This window comes from Acanthochromis polyacanthus, chromosome 10 (assembly GCF_021347895.1).
Source record: "Acanthochromis polyacanthus isolate Apoly-LR-REF ecotype Palm Island chromosome 10, KAUST_Apoly_ChrSc, whole genome shotgun sequence".
NCBI classification, from domain to species: domain Eukaryota; kingdom Metazoa; phylum Chordata; class Actinopteri; family Pomacentridae; genus Acanthochromis; species Acanthochromis polyacanthus.
Genome location: NC_067122.1, coordinates 31,116,350 through 31,138,607, shown reverse-complemented (window position 1 = coordinate 31,138,607; position 22,258 = coordinate 31,116,350). Strand labels below are relative to the sequence as shown.

General features: G+C 44.7%; 2 protein-coding genes across 2 annotated transcripts in view; one reads left to right on the top strand and one right to left on the bottom strand.

Annotated features, from left to right (window-relative positions):
- The window catches only part of abca1b (ATP-binding cassette, sub-family A (ABC1), member 1B), an 84,289-nt gene extending 70,691 nt beyond the window's left edge, over positions 1 to 13,598 (top strand). The window contains 11 exon segments of the mRNA XM_051954028.1: positions 52 to 181; positions 481 to 607; positions 700 to 762; positions 843 to 949; positions 2,802 to 2,943; positions 3,029 to 3,049; positions 3,051 to 3,164; positions 7,367 to 7,470; positions 7,964 to 8,056; positions 10,871 to 11,114; positions 12,651 to 13,598. Of these exon segments, the coding sequence (XP_051809988.1) occupies positions 52 to 181; positions 481 to 607; positions 700 to 762; positions 843 to 949; positions 2,802 to 2,943; positions 3,029 to 3,049; positions 3,051 to 3,164; positions 7,367 to 7,470; positions 7,964 to 8,056; positions 10,871 to 11,114; positions 12,651 to 12,803 (1,298 nt within the window). The 3' untranslated portion in view covers positions 12,804 to 13,598.
- Positions 13,599 to 14,526: 928 nt separating this feature from the next.
- On the bottom strand, positions 14,527 to 21,567 carry nipsnap3a (nipsnap homolog 3A (C. elegans)). Its single transcript, XM_022201062.2, has 6 exons — positions 21,428 to 21,567; positions 17,223 to 17,430; positions 16,970 to 17,131; positions 16,745 to 16,894; positions 16,535 to 16,621; positions 14,527 to 14,905 (listed from the first exon to the last, which is right to left on the bottom strand). Exons 1-6 carry the CDS (start codon positions 21,482 to 21,484, stop codon positions 14,829 to 14,831), a joined length of 741 nt encoding a protein of 246 aa, XP_022056754.2. The 5' UTR covers positions 21,485 to 21,567; the 3' UTR covers positions 14,527 to 14,828.
- Positions 21,568 to 22,258: the final 691 nt, after the last annotated feature.

Genomic DNA, 22,258 nt, shown 5'->3' with positions numbered 1-22,258 from the left:
CATGAATCCTACGGTGATGTCAGCTCAAACCCTCTGAACGCTGTGTTCCAGGTGAGAACAGGCTCCGCTCACCTCTGGAGTGGGATATGGTGGGGAAGAACCTGTTCGCCATGGCTGTGGAGGGAGTGGTCTTCTTCATCATCACTGTTCTCATCCAGTACAGGTTCTTCATCAAACCCAGGTGAGAGCAGAACCTGGACAACATACCAAGCAGCTTCATTCTTACTCACTGTTCATTCACTTCATTAGGTCCTGCACCTCATAGTTAACGCTCTGCTTTGATTATTTAGTTTCTGGAAGCATAAAATTCCTGGAATCAACTTGTCCAACATTTTTCCCAGTGTCTCCAGGTGTTGAATATCGTCAACAACTGGATATTCACGTACTCTGAATATATAGCTATTTCCAGCCTCTACTACCTTTTCTGCATGGCTGCACAGTTATTTGAAGGTGCTGTGAGCTCGTTGTGCGTGTCTGCAGGTCGGTCAGTAAACTCACCAAACTGGGAGCTCTGGGAGACGAGGACGAGGACGTGGCCAGAGAGAGACAGCGGATCGTCCACGGCCTCGGACAGGGAGACATCCTGGAGCTGCGGCAGCTCACCAAGGTGACCCGACAGAAGCTTCTGTCAGTGGGACGGGTGAGGAGCAGCATGTAAAGCTTCGTTTCAGACTGACCTTACTGAACTGTGTCCTGCAGGTGTTTAAGAGGAAGCAGAAGCCGGCGGTGGATCGACTGTGTGTCGGAATTCCTCCCGGAGAGGTGAGGCTGATCCGCTGACGTGCTGCAGGTATTTCTGACTGTATGGGAAATGAACCTCTGGATCTGCTGTGTGTTCGCAGTGCTTCGGCCTCCTCGGGGTTAACGGAGCCGGTAAGACGACGACCTTTAAGATGCTGACGGGCGACACGGTGGTGACCAGCGGAGAGGCCTTCCTGGCTGGGAAGAGGTGAGGTCCTGGTGTAACCTGAGATCATTTCAGGCTGCTGAGTTCAGGAGCTGTTGTTGTGGTGGTGGACTCGGGGATTGACCTGGATCCTGCAGATTTATTCTGAGGATTAATGCCAAGTTAGGAGAAGAAAAGAAAAAGAAGAAAACCTCTGAAAACATTTGGTTCAGTATTGCTGAGACTCTGGTGTCTTTTAACCTGGAACCGTTTCATGTCCTCAGACTATGAATGTCACACACTCTACCACCAGCCAGGCTATTCCATGTTTCAGGAGTGATGTTTATCTGACACCGACTTGTCCTTGCTCTGTATAGTAATCTGTATATATATATATTTATCTGACATTCCATTAAAAATCAGCCGTTTCCAGATAGAACAGTCATTTACCACATTAACAATATCTACGCTGGATTTATCATTTAATGTGATCTTCATTGGACAAAACTACAAAAGATATTTCACCTTCTTCCAAGAGGCTTCTTCAGTGTGAACTGACTGGTTTGGAATTCTAGGAATCTGTTCTCACCCCCAAATCACATCATTCACGGCCCATTCACAACCAAAGACACACCTACAACACCTGTACTTGGTCTACAACACACACACACACACACACACACACACACACACACACACACACACACACACACACACACACACACACACACACACACACACACACACACGTTTGTACTTCTATCTTAGTGAGGACATCCATAGGCGTAATGCATTTCCTAGAGCCTTACCCTAACCTTAACCATCACAACTGATTGCCTAACCCTAATCCTTACCCTAACCCTAACCAAACCTCAATTCATACCTGTTCTCTAAAAACAAGTCTTCACCCTCAAACATGGCTGTTTCAAAGTGAGGACCGGCCAAAATGTCCTCACTTTGTAAAAATGTCCTCACTTTGACAGTTAAATGCAGAAAATGGTACTCACAATGTAGCAAGTACAAGAACACACACACACACACACACACACACACACACACACACACACACACACACACACACACACACACACACACACACACACACACACACACAGGTCTAAGCTTCTTACTTGTTGCTGAGATCTTCACTCAGTAAAAGCACAGGGAGGTGTTGCTCCACCTTTTAATCTTCAGGAATTTCAGTTCAGAGCTGCAGAAGGTTCTCAGTCAGTGTGACTGGACCCTGCAGGACCTTCACACACTCACAGGAGGGATCCTGGATCTGAACAGTGAGGACGGTGTGTCATGTGGCTAATAGCTCTGTCCTCCTTCACTCTCTCAAACCATCCGTCTTCTCTGTTCACAGTGTAGACGTTGTGTCCCTCATCCTTTAGATGCAATTTTACTTCCATGGAGACCTGAAGTCTTCCCTTACTACGCATTTCACAACCACCGTTACCCAGAAGGTTAACGGGGGTTGATCTGTTTCATGTGGGTTGATGTGAGATGTTGGTAGTTTTAACCCTCTCTGAGCAGGGATGTCAGGAGTGCATTCTGAGGCCCTGATGTTTGACTCCTCCTCTGTTTAGAGACGCTGCTCCAGCTTCAAACTCTAAACGAGTGAATCTAAGAAACTCATCGGGTCACATCCATCTGCTGCTGCTAGCATTATATTGCTGTGGTTTGGATGTGGTGTGAGAGATGTTAGGGTTAGACACAGAGCAGAGGAGCAACCGTAAAATGTAAATACGTACTCATTAGTTTATAGAACGTAGACAATAACTGCTCTCACTTTATGTCCACAGCAGCAGCTGTGGGACAAACCTTTCATTGAACTTTTCAGAAGCTCAGTTGAAGGGGTTTTGTGCTGTAGTGACGTGTGTGTGTGTGTGTGTGTGTGTGTGTGTGTGTGCAGCATCCTGAGGGAGATCGATGAGGTCCATCAGAACATGGGTTACTGTCCTCAGTTTGACGCCATCAACGAGCTGCTGACGGGCCGAGAACACCTGGAGCTGTACGCCATCCTCAGAGGCGTCCCAGAGAAAGAAGTCTGCGACGTGAGGAAACGACCGCACTGTACGCTGCGTGGTGGTGGTGGTCGTCATGGTGATGCTGACGATGCTGTTGGTTTTTGATTGACAGGTGGCAGAGTGGGGCATCAGGAAAACTGAGTCTGTTGAAATATGCAGATAAAGCAGCAGGAAGCTACAGCGGAGGCAACATGAGGAAACTGTCCACAGCCATGGCTCTGATCGGAGCGCCCCCTGTGGTGTTTCTGGTAAAACACACTCTCTGATTACTGTGTGGAGCAGCTTTTAATGGTGGTCTTCCTCAGCAGATTGAGCTGACATGTAGGTAGGATTAAAAGGAGCAGCTGTTTCAAATGAAACACTAGCAGTTTACATTTCCTATTTTAAACATTCTGGTAGGAACTCAATGCAACCAGGGCGTATTTAGTCATTTGGGGGCCCAAGGCAAATCCAGTCATTGGGGCCCTTGACATCCTCGTACTGCACTGACAAAAGTTTTATTCTCACCTCAACACGTCTTTAGTGTGGCAGCAGCAGCAGGTTCAGCCTGGATGAAGTTGTATGTTGCGTTTCTAAAAAAAAAAAAAAGACACCACAAAAGATAACAAGATCAATTATGAGAACAAAAATTTTACCAGCATAATTTCATCAAATTTACCTTTTGTATTTCCGTCCTCCCTACTTTCTCTGTGATGGTTTTGTCTCCCTTCTGTCTTTGTGATGTTTTCTTCTCTCCCTCTTTCTTGCTCTCCCTTCTTTCTCTGATGTTTTTTCTCCCTTTTTCCTTCTTTCTCCCTTCTTTCTCTCTGATAGTTTTGTCTTCCTTTTTTCTGTGTGATGTTTTGTTCTTTCCCTCTTTCTCCCCTTTTCTCTGTGATGGTTTTGTCTCTTTTGTCTTTGTGATGTTTTCTTCTCTCCCTTCTTTCTCTGATGTTTTTGTCTCCATTTTTCCTTCTCTTTCTCCCTTCTTTCTCTGTGATGGTTTTGTCTTCTTTTTTCTCTGTGATGTTTTCTTCTCTCCCTCTTTCTTGCTCTTCCTTCTTTCTCTCTGATGTTTTGTCTCCCTTTTTCCTTCTCTTTCTCTGTGATGGTTTTGTCTTCTTTTTCTCTGTGATGTTTTCTTCTCTCCCTCTTTCTTGCTCTCCCTTCTTTCTCTCTGATGTTTTTGTCTCTCTTTTTCCTTGTCTTTCTCTGTGATGGTTTGTCTTCCTTTTTCTTTGTGATGTTTTCTTCTCTCCCTCTTTCTTGCTCTCCCTTCTTTCTCTCTGATGTTTTTGTCTCCCTTTTTCCTTCTCTTTCTCTGTGATGGTTTTGTCTTCCTTTTTCTTGTGATGTTTTCTTCTCTCCCTCTTTCTTGCTCTTCCTTCTTTCTCTGATGTTTTTGTCTCCATTTTTCCTTCTCTTTCTCTGTGATGGTTTTGTCTTCCTTTTCTTTGTGATGTTTTCTTCTCTCCCTCTTTCTTGCTCTCCCTTCTTTCTCTGATGTTTTTGTCTCCCTTTTTCCTTCTCTTTCTCCCTTCTTTCTCTGTGATGGTTTTGTCTTCTTTTTTCTCTGTGATGTTTTCTTCTCTCCCTCTTTCTTGCTCTCCCTTCTTTCTCTGTGATGTTTTTGTCTCCCTTTTTCCTTCTCTTTCTCCCTTCTTTCTCTGTGATGGTTTTGTCTTCTTTTTCTCTGTGATGTTTTCTTCTCTCCCTCTTTCTTGCTCTCCCTTCTTTCTCTCTGATGTTTTTGTCTCCATTTTTCCTTCTCTTTCTCTGTGATGGTTTTGTCTTCCTTTTCTTTGTGATGTTTTCTTCTCTCCCTCTTTCTTGCTCTTCCTTCTTTCTCTGATGTTTTTGTCTCTCTTTTTCCTTGTCTTTCTCTGTGATGGTTTTGTCTTCCTTTTTCTTTGTGATGTTTTCTTCTCTCCCTCTTTCTTGCTCTTCCTTCTTTCTCTGATGTTTTTGTCTCCCTTTTTCCTTCTCTTTCTCTGTGATGGTTTTGTCTTCCTTTTTCTTTGTGATGTTTCTTCTCTCCCTCTTTCTTGCTCTTCCTTCTTCTCTGATGTTTTTGTCTCCATTTTTCCTTCTCTTTCTCCCTTCTTTCTCTGATGTTTTTTTCTCCCTTTTTCCTTCTCTTTCTCCCTTCTTTCTCTGATAGTTTTGTCTTTTTTTCTTTGTGATGCTTTGTTCTTTCCCTCTTTCCTTCTTTCTCCCCTTTCTCTGTGATGGTTTTGTCTCCCTTTTGTCTTTGTTATGTTTTCTTCTCTCCCTTTTCTTAAAATTATCACTAAAATTTAACCTTTCGAGTCTTTGCCTCAGCAAACTTTGTAATGAGTAGCTCCATATCCAGTGACTTTCTGACTTCCTGCTCAATGGAGAGTACTGCAAGTGCTGACAGCCTGTCCTGGGACATAGTTGACCTCAGGTAGGTTTTAATCATTTTTAGTTTTGAAAAACTTCTCTCACCTGAAGCCACTGTGGCAGGGAGAGTGAGAAGACTGAGAGCGATGCTGAGATTTGGATATACGTCAAGTTGTAATTACAACTATCTGACAGCCTAAGTTTCTAGTTGCATAAACCGTTTTCATATATTTCCCATGTCCAGTGAATAATATTTTTCACTAAACAAAGATTTTGAATCAACTAAATATTGTGAAATGGAGGGGATAATTATCTAAGAACTATCTCAATACTATTGCTGTGATTGAAAATAACATTAATCAACATTTAATATAGTTTACCATCTCGACCGATTTAATACTCACATCTTCATGAAAAGAATCCCTTGCTTCACTCGCCACATCTCCTCGGCTGACACTGACAGCAGAGCTGCTACTGACAGCAGCATCTAACTCTAGCTGTTGCAGAGAATCCCCACTCGGTGTCACCGTGAAAAAGGTTGATACCTTCGGTAGTTTTGATAAAAACTGTTTATTTTCTTCTCGCCTTCTTCTCTTCTCCGCTCCACTCAGATAACTCCGCTTCATCTTTCTCACTGCTCACCCGCTCTCTCAAAACCGCGCCAACAACTTTGTTTTGCTGCCGTCTTCCTGAATCAAGCCTGCGCGTGCGCAGTAACATGGAATAGTCCATTGCGCGAGACAGGAGGGGGGATAACGATCATGATAGTGATAAATCAACCATTTTTATTTATTTTTAAGCGTGCAAATTAAGACTAAAACAATAGTAATTGCTTTCAAATAAAAAAACACCTTTATTAATCAGCTTTCACGAGACGTTTGGGGGCCCCTGGAAATCTTGGGGCCCCAGGCAATTGCCTGTGTTTGCCTAATGGTAAGTCTGCCTCTGAATGCAACAAAAGTCAGTCCAGCTTCCATCACTGGGATTCTAATCTTTGATGTGTCCAGTAAGTCCACTTTTATCTTTGACAGACTAAAACCTCCTCAGCGTGGGGATGAAGCTTTGTGTGATTTGTTTAGTTGTGGTCAGGTTCACACCAGACATGCTGGACTCCATCTGAGCTGAACAAATGTATCCTGTTCTTAACTGACCAAAGAAAGTTCTGCCAGCATTCGTCAGGCTTCTTTTTTATGTTGTTCAACCAACTTATATCTGTAAGTTTAGTTTTGAACAGGAACAAGGGATTATTTTGTTCTTGTCCTCCATCCATAGAGGTTCATGTTCTGCAGTGTCCTTCACACTGTGTGAGCTTCACAGAAACTCTGATCTCCATTGATGACCCTGTACCAGGTCTGAAGCAGCTGCCGTCTGTTTGTGGAAGTAGTGCTGTACTGCTGCATTTTATCCGTCTGCATCTGGGTTTAACTGATCTTTAGTTGCTCATTGATCTTCCTGTAATTTCATCACAGCCCAGAGGCCCGAAACTGAGAAGGTTTTGTTGTTCACAGCTCATTTTCAAAGCGTGTTGATGCAGTTAGACTGATTGAACATTAGTTGGATTCACTTTAGTGATCACAGCTGGAGTCACTGTAGAGCCTGAATACAGTCTTTCTAAAGGATTTGTTTGTGACGGTTCATCAGAGGAACACTGTAGAACCAGCCATTTGGAGAGGTGACAGCTTAGAATCATTCGGTGTTTAACGGATGTCACACAGGGCTGCACTCACCCACAGCCCACTCAGAGCTCCACCCACAGCTGTGAAGGAAAACTCTGAAAGTCGAATTGTTTCTAAAAGCTTTTGTCAGTGTAGCTGCATGTTGCACAACAGCCCCAGATCGCTGACTGCCAATCAGAGAGCAGCTGAGCAGTTTACCAGCAGTATTTGGAGAGAGGGGGGTTGTTGTGCAACGGAGGATTAAAGGAGCTGCTGCTGCTAATACGAACCCTAACCCTACTGTAGAGAGGTGCAGCAGCAGAGGAGCAGGTGGTCTACAGGTGGATGAGGCTTTGCTACAATGCCCCTCCTCCCCCTCCTCCTCACCTTCACCCTCTGCTTCCTGCTGCACCTGTGGGCCAACCTCAACCTGGCTGTCCTCTTGGTTACAGGACGAGCCCACCACCGGCATGGACCCCAAGGCCCGCCGAGCCCTCTGGAACTGCATCCACAGCGTCATCAAGGAGGGACGCTCCGTCGTCCTCACCTCACACAGGTGAGACAGGTAGCCTCCCCTCCTCAGGTAGGATGTCTACTGAGGGAGCAGGGACACACCTGAGGACAGGATGATGGGTTTTAAGTTAATGTCTGTCCTCAGAGTGTCCTCTTTTAAAACCTGTGTTCTTGGTAAATGTCTTTGTTTGTCCCCTTTGTTTGTCTTCACTAAATGTCTTTCTTCAGTGTGGCTCGTCTTCTGTTTGTTTCAGTAAACAAAGCTAAGATTTAGCGTCCTGACTGAAAGTCTGTAAATGTCTTCATTGTTATGCCCTTAGTCTGTCTCTGTGTCCTCACGTTGTGTCAAATCAAGTTTTTCGCTTTGCTTTGTGTCCTTCACTGTTTTCTCCTTCAGTTTCTTTTTCTAGTGTCCTCCACAGATTGTCTTCTACTGTCCTGTCCTCCGTTATTGTGTCTCAGCTGTGTGTGTTGTGCTGACAGCGTGTGTGTGTGTGTGTGTGTGTGTGTGTGTGTGTGTGTGTGTGTGTGTGCAGTATGGAGGAGTGTGAGGCTCTGTGCACCAGGATGGCCATCATGGTGAACGGCAGGTTCAGATGTCTCGGCAGTGTCCAACACCTGAAGAACAGGTAACAGAATGTCTCTGTGACACAGAACTGATTATAGCAGACGGCTGTACAGTGATCCCTCATCTATCGCAGGCATTACGTTCCAGACCAGTGGTGTAGTCTACGTGATACGCAGCTATACGCCGTATACTCACTGGAAAAGGTCCCCAATTTCCATATACCCACTTAAAAATGTGCAAACATATGTATCAGTATGTTTTTTGACATAACGTTCACTTTCCTGTTCATAAATTCGTCTTCTCTGCATAGACTGTATATAAAGATGGACGTAGCATCTGGCTCCAGAATTGAAGCCAACTGGAAGTGTCAAAAACTTGCAATATCACGCCGTCCGCTAGGGTTGACTCCAAAAAGCTTTTCTCCATAGACCCCAATTCATTTTTGGAAAAAATAAAATTTGATAGACTGATGTTCTACAGCTCAGGATTTTTTTCCCGTTAGTTTTCATGGTCAAAATGAGAGATCAGGTGGCCGATCTTAAAATAAATCAATACTGAATTTTAAATAAATCGTTAAAGTTGGCGGAGCCAGGGGCGTGGCTATACTTGATAGACAGCAACAGAAGCCTCTGCGGTAAAATGTGGGCGGGATAAGAGAGTCCTCAGCCAATCCTGCCCCTAGTTGCTCTCCGGTCCAGTCTGTTTGATGACGCTTTTTACGTCACTGGCTCCAAAAAATCCAAAACGGCGACCAGGAAGTAGCAAAATCCGGGCTTCATTTTCTCGGCGTTGAAACCAGTGGGTGACATCACGGTTAGTTCATGTCTGCTTCTCTGTGTCAGGAAGCGGTGAAGTTGTATGGGACGTCGGAAGGTGTCTGGCTGAGAACAGGGCTCACTAAAAGGCGGCCCGCGGTCCAGATCCGGATCCAGACCCAGATGCCGTCTATACGCCGTCGCTTCTATTTTACCGGTGCAGGTTTCCCATGTTTATCATTGGTCTATCAACTCAGAAACAAACAGACCAATTATGTACGAGTTCAGGCATCCCACGTGACGCTGCTCAGCCAATGACGTCGCTGAATGACATCACAGCTCTGCCTTCAAAAAGCAACTGAGAGATGAGGGACCGAGAGGACAGTAGTGATGGAAGTTCGGCTCTTTTCAGAGAGCTTTTGGCACTGCTTCCAAAGAAATATTCCTAAAAAAATTCCTAATTTATTATTGTTTGTAGCCTCATATTTAGCCTAACCTGGCAAATATGAATCATTTGTGTTTTGACAAACTCTTTTTCATTCAGTGTTTTTATGACTACACCTCTGTTCCACACCCACCGTGATCGGCGAAAATCTGCCAAGTAGCAACCACATTTACTTTGCTCTTCATATTGGGTGCTCCTAGGAGTTCTTTTTAAGGAGTTCCACCTTTTCTGCGATGGTAGACGTCGTCCTCTGGCGCCGGGGTTCAGTGCCAGAAGCCTCAGAAGGCACAGAACGTTTTATCGTCATCTGAGGGCTTGAACTATCTTCAGTTTTTTATGAAAATCTCACAAAAACACAACAGCACAGAGCAACACTATGGACGATGGATACCTATATACTGCAAAATCCTGCGACATATGCACGATACAAAATTAGATGAATACAATTTAAAAAGCCGTACTACAGTGAGACTGCGAAAAGTGAACCGAGACATGACAAAGGACGACTGCAGACTTCTGAAAGCGATGTGTGAAAGCTGCATTCTCTCTGACAGCCAGCAGGGGGCGACTCCTCATCTGTTGCTGTTTTCAACACAGGATGGTGTTCCTGTAGAAAATTGTGGCACAGTTTAGAGGATAACAGACCATAAAGCAGAAGAGGCTTCAGGGTAGTTGTCAAACATGGCAAAGAAACCTCAGATGCCGGACTCAAGAAGAGGAGAAGACAAACCAACAAATGACATCACGGTGACTGCATCCATCTTTATATCCAGTCTGTGATGAGCCACAGAAGTATTTAAACTGCAGTTGTTTTTTTTTAACTTCATCACAAAGATATGCATCATGAACAGCTGGATTTAGTTTTAGTTCGGACTATGTTCATTTTGTGCATAGTACCGCTGTTCTGTGGATTTAGTTGTTTGAATCAATCAGCGGGCGTATTAAGAAGTCTTTCTACAAAGTATTAGCATTGAAACTGCTGGAGAATGTCAGAGTCTCATTTTTCACGGCAGTATAAAGTCCTGCTCCTCTGTAGAAACACAATGAGAGAAAACTCTGAATTTATTTTACAAAAATGACTTGTAATGACCTGGAATCAACATGTCCAACATTTTCCAAGTGTCCACAAGTGAAGAAACAGAGGCTCCACATAATTATTTGTAGTTCTAATTAGTTTCCTCTCTGCTCTGTTCATCAGCTGTAGAGAGATGTTTCACCATGCTGAATGGATCTCCAACAGAGGAGGACCTCTGTTCACTGTTTGTGAACCATCCATGCTGCTTTCATTTTATTGATCCACGTCTTTTATTTTCCTCTCAGTCTCTGTTGTCGCCTCCTCTTTACCCTGTGGAAACCTTATTTTCTGCCTTATTTTCACCGTTGGTCGCAGCAGAGTCAGTTGTCTTGTTTCTTATTGAAAAAATGTCAATGAGACATCAAAGATAACATACAAAGAAGATACTGACTACTGACTGAGCTTTCTGGAAAAATCTGTAGTTGGTGCTGTGAAATGAACTACACTCACAAATGATTAGTTCCGATAAAAACGGATGAATCTTTCTGTCTTTACAGTTTCAGGTGTGGCTGTTAAGATAGCATACCTTTCAGACCTACAAGTGCTGTATGTAAAGAATAGTCTGAACTTTACTTATTGGTTTACCGTTTTGTTCCTCAGGTTTGGTGACGGCTACACCATCATCCTGCGGGTGACGGGCCACGACCCCGACCTGCTGCCCGTCATGAAGTTCATTGAGAGCGAGCTAAGCGGCAGCACGCTGAAGGAGAAGCATCGCAACATGCTGCAGTACCAGCTGCCCTCATCGCTCACCTCCCTCGCTCACATCTTCTCCATCCTCGCCCAGAACAAAGACACACTCTGCATCGAAGACTACTCCGTCACCCAGACCACGCTGGATCAGGTAAACACACACCTGAGCAGATACTAATCCAATCAAAATAAAATATATAAAAATAAATGTACTTTATTCATCCCGAGGGAAACTGAGGTATGCGGCAACGCATCACACTGCAAATATTATAACTAGAAAAGCACTCAGAGAGTGCAGACCTCTGCCAAGGATAGAGAGGAAAACAGGAAACCCATGCAGTAAAGGATCATGAGCTGGAATCAAGCCTGTGTCTCTGACACAGTTCTGTTTATGAATCACCTTCTTAACCAGCTGAGCTATCTGGACACCTTGCTCCAATTTATTAGACGACATACTAACCTATGATGTTTTTGTCCTATTTTGGACCACATACTAAAACATACTAAAAAATTAAAAGTGATCCAGAATCAAGGTTCCTTTCCGGATTGCCACCAAAATTAAATCAGCTCTTCCTCTTACCATAGTCTACATCCCCTCAAATTTTCATGTGAATCTGCCCAGGCGTTTTTGAGTTATCTTGCTAACGGACAGACAGATAGACACACAAACGGCAGGTGCCACATAACCTCCTTGGCGGAGGTAAACATAGGCTCAGTTTATCAGTGAGGAACACAAACAGAGCAGTCTGCTAAGAACAGTCCAAGTCCAGCATCCCTCCTAGGACAAAGGACTTCCTGAGTCTGTCTGTGGAGCATTTCAGCGGCTGTAGCCAGAACTGAACTCCTCTGTTTGGGTCAGGCTAACCCTAACCCTCTATAGGGGACGGTTGGGGTGCTGGTTCTATGAGGCACAGCAGCTTGTTCAGAGAACGTCGCTCAGCTACCGTGACTCCAGCTCCCTCCCTCCCTCCCCACAGCTTTGCTAGCCTTGTTGACCAGCTTGTCAGGTCTGTTCCCGTCCCCAGTCTTCCCCACCCCCCAGCACAGCACAGCGTAGAAGAGTCCACTGGAGACAGCTGCTGTGGCATTCTAAGACTGAACAGATGATACAACAATTAGACGAATAGAATGTGTAAATCAAAACACTGATAAGATTCAATTGAACAGTGATAAGATTGGAAGACTGAAGACACTAAGTAACCCTCTGGAAAGTGGCAACCCAACGGAGGCCCGTATAAGGCGACGAGACCAGAAGTCTGTGCATGGCCTCTTTATCTGAAACCAAGGTCACGCTGAGCAAAGCAGAAATAATGCCAAAGAGGAGGTGGTCTAACTTCTGATAGGATCACACCTGGGTGGGTCTTTGTAGCTTCCAGAATGGAAGAGGTGTGTTTAAGAGGTTAAAACCTGGAGATTTTGCTTATGTTTGTTCTTCCAGACTTGGAAGACCCTTTCTTGAAGGTTATAATTTGGAGACTCTAACTTTTGATCTGGAATTGATTTTTGACTAAATGTTTGACAGAGCTGGCCCTCAGCAGGCAGACTGAGTCACAACACATCAGACTGGTAGAACAGGTTGAGAAGTTCACTGACGCTCAGGGCCTTCAGTGAACTTCTCAACCTGTTCTACCAGGGTTGATGGGACATGTGGTCCATCGAAGCTGACCGATGCTGTCTGTGGTTTCAGGTGTTTGTGAACTTTGCGAAGGACCAGAGTGACGATTATCACTCCAAAGACAACTCTGTGAGGCGGAAAGACGTCTCCATTGAGGTTCCACTGCTGAGCTCCGCCTGCGGTGCCGCCACAGCTGGGGAGGAGCTGAGGGAGAGCGTCATGTGACCCCATGCATGACGTCTCACGACCTTCGGAGGGTTAGAAGCTAGCTTGGACTCCCTAGCTTGGACTCAACCTGGAGCAGGCAGGATGCTCCTCCTTCACGTCCTGCTGTAACGCCATACTGATCTGAACACAGCGGTGGGCAGTCACCTGCTGCTGCCTTATGCCAGTCAATGCAAAGGATTTTGTGCGTCGGTGAGCGACTCGCTGACCGACCGCACAGACTACAAACTTGAATGAGTGCCTTCAGACCTCCTGCAGCTGCGACGCCTTCCTTCTCTTCCTGATTGAAGCCAAAGGACTCGATGAAGAACCCCAATCATTTCAAATGGCCAAAGGCTCGACTGCAAAATCACACTTTTAAAAACATTTGATTCCATTTTTATTGTCAGACTTTTATTTATATGCAAAGGGTACAGGATGTAAAGTAGAAATTTGAACAGCCAATCAGAGCGTTCGACACGAGAAGAGTTGATTGATAGTTTTCTAGTTTTTTAAGAAAAGATAATGAAAGAGCAGATTTGTTAGTTTGGGTGTGAAACAGTGAAATACCTCATCAGAGGGTTAACCCCTAACCCCACACTACATACAGTATTGATCGATCAGTGATTGATCGGTGATTGCTCTCTGTGTGACAGCAGCTGATCAGACTGCAGCACTTTAAGTGTTCAAACATCAGTTTGTCTTTGCACTGAAATCAAACCTGCCTTCTTCTGATCATGTTCATTGATTGTGTGGCTGATGGAAGACAAACTGTTACGACCCCCAACTACCAGAATTAAAATGACACAAATGTCCCGCCTGTGTTTCCTCTGTTTCAGCCTGAGTGTCCGTTGGTGGAGACCAACGTCTAAATGTTTACCGTTTCTGCAGCGAGTCAGATCATCTGTTCCAAATCTGTTTTCATTCATTGTTCAGTCCACAGACAGGATGCTAATTAAACCTGTCTTTACAAGCAGTTGCTTGAGAATTTAGAATTGAGCTGATTTTAATGCACTGAAACCCAGAGCCTACCAGCAGCTTTGAAATGACTGATTATCCTGGATTGGCCCCCACTGGAAGCTAAGAAACTATCAGACACACCTGATAAAACAGGAAGAACCAGTTCAGAAGTCAGGTGTGTGTGTGTGTGTGTGTGTGTGTGTGTGTGTGTGTGTGTGTGTGTGTGTGTGTGTGTGTGTGTGTGTGTGTGTGTGTGTGTGTGTGTGTGTGTGTGTGTGTGTGTGTGTGTGTGTGTGTGTGTGTGTGTACATGAGTGAGTAGTGTGAATGTTGCAAGTAGTCAGTGTTGTTGTAAACTAAAAAAACCAGCAGGTGGCATTAATCTGGTTGAACAGAACTTTCCAGAAGGGTTACCGTTGGTGTGTCTGTAGCCGAAACTGGTCCAGGATGAAATAAACTGCTTTGGAAAGATGAAGTTCAGTCTCTGCAGTAACTTGTGCTGGTTTGGTTTGTGGAGCCAGGTAGCCATCTTCTGTTCTAATGTATTTGCAGAATTGTACTGAATGTGAGTGAAGGTGTTGTACAGCAAAGAGTGAACCAGAACGACTTCAACAAACCAGGTTATCAGAGGTGTAAGGTTCCTATCCTGGATGTTTACAGGGTTAGGGTCTTTGCATGCCAAAGACAAGGGTTAGGAAATTTATATTACAGCAGGTGTTCCTCATCCTTTCTGTTCAGCAACATAAAAATCTGCATTTAAAGAAACAGTTCTGAACCGACAAAAGTGCACCGACCGTCTTACTTTATTATTGAGATGAATTGAGGTCAAACTGAAGCTAATCCATTTTCTATCAGCAGAGCTCAGCTTTAAACTAGAGAAGCCCCGCCCACCCCATCATTCACACCAATGGATTGGATGCTGCTGCTGTCACTAACACTGCCTGATTTACTTCAGTTGGTAATTCACACGAGGCTCCTCAGCATCCTCACAGTCTCATGGGACTGCAAACACAGAAGTACAGAAGCCTGCAAGGCTCAAGCTTAACGTCAGCTGATTGTTTCTGCCGTGGAAACGCAGGACTGGAGATTACTTCATGGGCGAGAAAGGACACGGAAACATGAGCCGATTCCTCTGAGAGTCCAGATGGACAACGCTGTTTCTGACTGAGAGACACAGACACACATCTGTTAGTGTTTGATTACTGATCGCTTCATGCAGGTCTGACGTTATTCAAGGCGATAATGTTTAATTCCGATTCCACAGTGTCAAACAGCAGTTCTACAGCTATCAAACTCCATCACCTCACAGGAATCAGACTGATTCAAAACTAGGCAGTAGAATGTTTGCTGTGATTCAAACTACCAGTTTAGATTTACTTTATTCAGTAGGAGCTCAATGCAACAAAACTCTCTCAGTCCAGCTTTCACTTCTTCAATAATTTCTATGTCCACCTTTATGATTGATGATGGACTCATCAGTCATAAATGTTCAAACGGCACAGTCGTTTCAATGTTCTACTGACACCGTTTTATTCAGCTGCTCTTCACTGGAGGGATAGCTAGACAGTATAACTGTCCTTTCTCTTTAAAATACCTCAAAGGTGTTCTTCTGGATTCATACCAGGACACATCAATGTCCAGGCAGGGTGTAGTTTTTTTATTTTATTTTGTTCTTCTGTAGAATTTCTGATGTGATTTTGTGCTCTTTTCTACTGGGAGTCATCTTGTCAGCCAGCGTCTTGGTTGTTCCATCTATAAATATCGTCTCATCGGCCTCACATCCTCACACTCCCACCTCCGTGCTTCACTGTCAGGACTATGCATTCACTGTGGTAGTCCTGGTCAGGGTCTCACCGGTAAACGTCTGGACTCCATCTGAGTTCTGCTCTGTTCTCAACTGACCAAAGAAAGTGCTGCCAACATTTACCAGGCTTCTTTTCATGTCCTTGAGTAAACTTTAATCTGGAAGTTGAGGTGACTTGACCTCATCAGCACCTCCATCATCTTAAGTGTCCTTCACACTAACTCTGATCTCCACTGATAACCCTGTACCCAGTCTGAAGCAGCTGTCATTGTCTGTTTTTCACAGCTAGATGGTGGAAATACTTTTATCCTTCTCCATCTGAAGTCTGACAGTCTCACAGTTCTTTTCCTTGTGGAGCCACGATGCAGACATCGAGATTAGACTGTGTGCCCGCTGGTCCAAAACTGAGAGGGTTCTGCTGCTCACAGCTCAGTTCAGAGCCATGTTTATGAAGGAAAGTCGACTGAACAAGATCACAACTGGACAAGGGAGCTGTGAGCTTTTTTAACTGGTGTGTTAGAAAAGCTCACAGCTGGATCACAGCTGCCCAGTTTCTACTTTGAGACTTGAATTTTCATCACAGTCTTTGTTTGTTTTGATTGCTCCTAAGAAGAAGTAATCTGTCACAGATTTATGTATAATCTTAAATAATTTATTACAAGTAATAAATTATTTAGAGTAAATAATAAATTATTTATTTTTTAGGGTTAACCCTAACCCTACCCTTCGGGGATGAATAAAGTGATTCTAATCTAATAATGCAGGTACTGAGAGGTGGTGATACGGTTTGTGATACAACTGGTTTTTCAGTAATACTGCAGGTCTGCACTCTTCGTGGGTGTAATCGGATAATAATAATAGACAATAATAATAGATAATGTTTCTGTTAATGAAAGGAGCTCATCGTTTCAGCAGAAACTCAAGTACATAGTACTACTTCATTCATCAGCTTAATGAATGAGTGCAGCTTCATGGGGGCGGAGTCTCACCTGCAGCGACTACTCTGGCGTCAGTGTGGGCTTTGTGTCGAATTTCAGCTCGCTGGTCGGCGCTCTCAAACCACCAGAGGGCGTGAACTGACCCCAGGGAGACACACAGACATCATTAGCTGTGCAATAGTGACATCATTAGCCGTGCAATGACATCATTAGTCGTGCAATGACATCATTGCTGCATGGCTAATGCAGGTTATTTCCTACCTTGATTCAGAGCTCCAAATTCGCTGTGGAAAGCTCCCAACAGCTTTCCATACCCCGGTGCATCATGGGAGGTGATGGCGGCCTGGAAGGCATTGCCCCAAACCGCCGGACCGCCCGGACGCATCTGGAAGGATGCCAGCTCGTACACACCTGTAACACAAACACCCGCTGCTACTGCAACCAGGTGATGTCACTGAAATGTGCACGGCAGAGGGCGGGGCTTACCACCGTCACGCGGAGGCTTCTGCAAGCGGCTCCAAGGAACCAGGTATGTGACCTCATTGTCCTGAGACGTCAGCATCGGTATCGCCTTGGAGATGTACTCAGAAATCCAGGAGGGGTCCTGAGCCAGAGCCGCCCGAACAGCTGCCCGCTGAGAGAAGCTGTCTGAGGGGGAGAGTTCCATTTAAGACCAAAGAAGAAGAACCATCTGCACGGTTTGTCTGATTCTGCCACAGAAGAAGAGGAGTGTCCTCACCATACTTCCATATATGGAAGACCTGGTTCAGACCACCATACTCGACACTCCAGTAGCCAATCAGCTCGGAGTGCGCGGTGCGCAGGTGGATCTTCTCATTGGTCAGCTTGAGGAAGGCGGCGTTCTGCTCCGGTCGGATGCTGTAGGTGCGGAACTCATAGAAGGTGGTGTGTTCCTGCTGGGGGCAGCTAGAGAGGCGCACACGAGGCTGCAAAGATAAGGTAAAATTACAATAGATAGGTTTCAGATGACGTCACATTAGCTGGTCCGCCATATTGTGTGGCGAGTGTTGAAATTGTTGTGGTCAGGAGTCAGTGAGCAAGATAAGTAGTGTGAAGTGGCCTGGGGGAACAAGTGGTTGATTGAGCAAGATAAATATAGTTTGCAGTGTGACTGGGGACAAGAATGGTTCACACGGCTGCCACAACAGGGCAGAAGGCCCAGTTAAACGGAGCCGAGGGTGAACAGACAAGGAAACTCAGCCGGCTGAGTTCAATTCATCCATCCATCCTCTATATACCGCTTTATCCTCATTAGGGTCGCGGGGGTGCTGGAGTCTATCCCAGCTGACTCTGGTGAAGGCAGGGGACACCCTGGACAGGTCACCAGTCTGTCACAGGGCTACATATACAGACACACAATCACACTCACATTCACACCTACGGACAATTTAGAGTAACCAATTAACCTCAGCATGTTTTTGGACTGTGGGAGGAAGCCGGAGTACCCGGAGAAAACCCACGCATGCACAGGGAGAACATGCAAACTCCATGCAGAAAGATCCCAGACCCACCCCGGGATTTGAACCAGGGATCTTCTTGTTGCAAGGCAAAGTGCTAACCACTAGCCCACTGTGCAGCCTGAGTTCAATTCAATTCAATTTTATTTATATAGCGTCAATTACAGTCAAATTGTCTCAAGACGCTTTACAGAACCCATATGCCTGACCCCCAGAGCAAGCCCAAAGGCGACAGTGGCAGGAAAACACCCTTTTAACAGGGAAGAAACCTCGAGCAGAACCCGGCTCTATATAGGGGGGACCCATCTGCCTGCTGGCCGGGCCTGAGGCACCACACTTGGCAATACTCTGTTTTTTTAACCCGTATTATTAAGAAATTGTCATTTTCACTTTTACTTTGTATTCTATCATTCAATTCATCTTCTATAAATACACATTATTGTGGTAAAATAAACTTTTAGTGCATGAATTGCTTTGAAAACACAATTGAAATCTCACAAACAGCCAAAAGTCTTACTGAAATTTGATTATTTTATTGAAAAAAAACATTTCAGGACTTTTAATGTATGCCGAATGAAATATAGCAAATGTATAACTTAGACAATTGTGGAAATTAGGTGTTTCAACCGTTATTATTTGCTTTGACCTAAAGATCTTTTCAAAATAGCTGCTTCTCAAAGCGAGGATTCACGCTGCCCCAACAGGACTGGGAGGTTAGCTCACATTAGCGTGATCATAGCCAGACTCCACTGTTTATTCCAGTTAATTTAATTTAGACCAATGATACGCTAATTAATAGAAAAAAATCATTAGGTTCATTGTTAGTTAAATTGGCGACCTGCATTAATGCTGTTTTCAGATTAATTCTACACCAAACTGTGTTCAAAATCTCGGCAAAAAAAAAATCTGTCTGAAGTGCTTCTTCCTCATATTATGAACGCAAACGGCTGAAACTTACTCAATTAACTCCAGCTTCCTCTGATATTGGTCTTTTGAAGTGTTATCAAGTGTGCCAATATACTTTTTCAGCTGAGTGGCAGCCATAGCCAACAAATGGACTCAGCAAAGTTTGCCACTCACCATGGCACTGAGCTACTTACTGACCCAGATGTCCACAGAGATCTGACAGGAACACCGAGAACCACGAGCTAGGGTTAGGATCATAGACTGTATATAAAGATGGACGTAGCATCTGGCTCCAGAATTGAAGCCAACCATGAAGTGTCAAAAACTTGCAATATCCACTAGGGTTGGCTCCAAAAAGCTTTTGCTCCATAGACCCCAATTCATTTTTGGAAAAAATAAAATGTGATAGACTGATGTTCTACAGCTCAGGATTTTTTCCCGTTAGTTTTCATGGTCAAAATGAGAGATCAGGTGGCCGATCTTAAAATAAATCAATACTGAATTTTAAATAAATCGTTAAAGTTGGCGGAGCCAGGGGGCGTGGCTATACTTGATAGACAGCAACAGAAGCCTCTGCGGTAAAATGTGGGCGGGATAAGAGAGTCCTCAGCCAATCCTGCCCCTAGTTGCTCTCCGGTCCAGTCTGTTTGATGACGCTTTTTACGTCACTGGCTCCAAAAAAATCCAAAACGGCGACCAGGAAGTAGCAAAATCCGGGCTTCATTTTCTCGGCGTTGAAACCAACGGGTGACGTCACAGTTAGTTTACGCCTGGTTAGGGTCCTTTCAGAACCTACTGTCTGAAAGGACTGTTAACATCTGCTGTTAAAATGAAGGTTTTAACCTGTTCACGTTCAAATTAATAGGTTTATTTGTAGAATAAATTTAACAGTATTTTAACAGTATCGTTATCAGTAACGTTTGAATCCGATGGGGTCTGCTGCATAATTAATAAAACTGTATGATCACATTGTTACTCTCTCTTGCTTCATGTGTCAGTTTGTAGTGTTAATCTTCTCTCTCTGCGAGGGGGAAACGTTGCTTTAAATGTTCTGTATCAATAAGTGACCTGAGAAGAACGGTTGGGAACCCTAACCGTTGTCCAAAGGATCAATCAGCTGTCAACTACTAAATGACCCACCAGCTGTTCAGGAAATCAGTCCATCTGTTTGAGTGACTTTTCAAATTTAAAGATGGTAAAAGTTGTGTGATGTCAGATTTCTGGGTGGGAATATTTTCCTGCTCTGTAAACAGAATGTCTTTGGAAAAAAAAACAAGACATTTGATCTGACACTGATCCACATTTTTAGAATTTTCTGACTTATTAGAAACCAAACAGCTTATCGATTTACATCCAGAAAACAGTCCACAGAGAGATGGGTAGTTTCAGTTCTGAGCAGCAACAGCTGCACGAATATTCAGGTGGATTTGAGTTCCTCCTGACACCTGCTGGACAAAATAAAGTACTGCAGCTCAGAGCTACGTGACTGTGGACCACCAACCACTGTGTGTATGGTAATGTGTGCATAGGCGACAGTTTAGGGGGGGACGGTGGGGATGTGTCCCCCCCACTTTTTGTCAGGGGTCATTTTGTCTCCAACACATTCAAATTCTTCACATGTAAGCCGTTGTAAACCCAGTTATTTTCAGCAGTATAGAAAATTCCGACGCTCCTGAACGCACCATCCGCACTCGGCCGAGAGTTACACAGACACGCAACACACCTTCGTGAGGTTAAAAAAAAACAAAAAACGCGCAGATGCTAAATTTGCGCCCGTGCCAAGTGGAAGCCCCGACCAGAGGCGTGCAGGGGCAGAATTTCGGCCCCGGAGAATTAGTACTATAGCGGCCCACAGACCCCTTTCCCTGTATGTACCGATAGTTCAATAGTTTAAGCCTCCGCCTTTGGTACGGTGGTTGTGAGTTCGAACTCAGCTTGAGGCATTTTGCCGCCGTTCTTTCTCAAAGTGCTGTGGTCTCCACCCCCCCCCCCCCCCCCCCCCCCCCCACACACACACACACACACACACACACACACACACTTTTAAAAACAAACTGACGCCCTTGAATGTGTGTGTGTGTGTCTGAGGTGGTTTGATATGGAACTTGCTGCTCACAAACCAGATGCATCACTGTGACCCTGCAGGATGTCTCATGCTGCTCAGTGAGGCCTCTTCTCTGCAGGGCCCCTCAGCTGCTGGTTAATTTTAAACTGCAGGTTCGGACCTGGAGCTCAGATCGGTCCAAAGATCAGCGACATACAAACATTTCAGCTGAACTTTACACAGCAGAAACTGCAGGTTTGTTTCAGAGAGAAACTGAGACCCTGCAGCATAGGAGCAGCTTCATTGTGGAGGCTTAGGAGTTCAGACTGCAGCAAACAGAACCTTCTGGTTCTGGTACGTTCTCATCGCTCTCTGGTGTATGTCTGATGTCTTGGTGTATGTCTGATGTCTTTTTTGGATCTTTTTTTGGCCTATTCTGGTCACTTTGAGGTGTGTTTCTGGTTCTGGTCTCTTTCTAGTTTGGTTCTGGTGTGTTTGTTGCAGGTGAACACTCACCTGAGCAGCGGCAGCAGCAGGTTTGAGCAGCAGAGCAGCAGTTCTGAACTTCAACATGTTGACAATGAAGTGACTGAAAAGACTCGAAGGGAAGCAGAATAAGAGGAAGCACAGATCCTGAAAACCAACGAGCTCTCACTCCTTCAAGAAGGAACCAACTCACACACAGTCTCACAGAAAAACCAGACAGTGAACTGTTGTCATGTCTAATAATAATAATAATAATGATAATAATAATAATAATAATAATGTTGCTAAGGACTGCACAGTGTCGTAGTGGTTAGCACTTTCACCTTGCAGCAAGAAGATCCCCGGTTCAAATCCCGGCCTGGGATCTTTCTGCATGGAGTTTGCATGTTCTCCCTGTGCATGCGTGGGTTTTCTCCGGGTACTCCGGCTTCCTCCCACAGTCCAAAAACATGCTGAGGTTAACTGGTTACTCTAAATTGTCCGTAGGTGTGAATGTGAATGTGATTGTGTGTCTGTATATGTAGCCCTGTGACAGACTGGTGACCTGTCCAGGGTGTCCCCTGCCTTCACCCGAGTCAGCTGGGATAGACTCCAGCACCCCCCATGACCCTAGTGAGGATAAAGCGGTGGATAGAGAATGGATGGATAGACCATAGACAGAATAAAGAGTAGACGCCGCATCGACCGCTACTGCCTATTGGGGCTGACGAGCGGTGGGGCCGCCATCTTGGTCCGGTCATCCGCTCCACTCAGCACTGTTTGACAGCGCATTTAATCCATCTTAACTCTGAATATTAAACTGATTTTCACGCATTTTTTATTTTTTGATTTTGATTATATTGATACTCCATACATAATTTA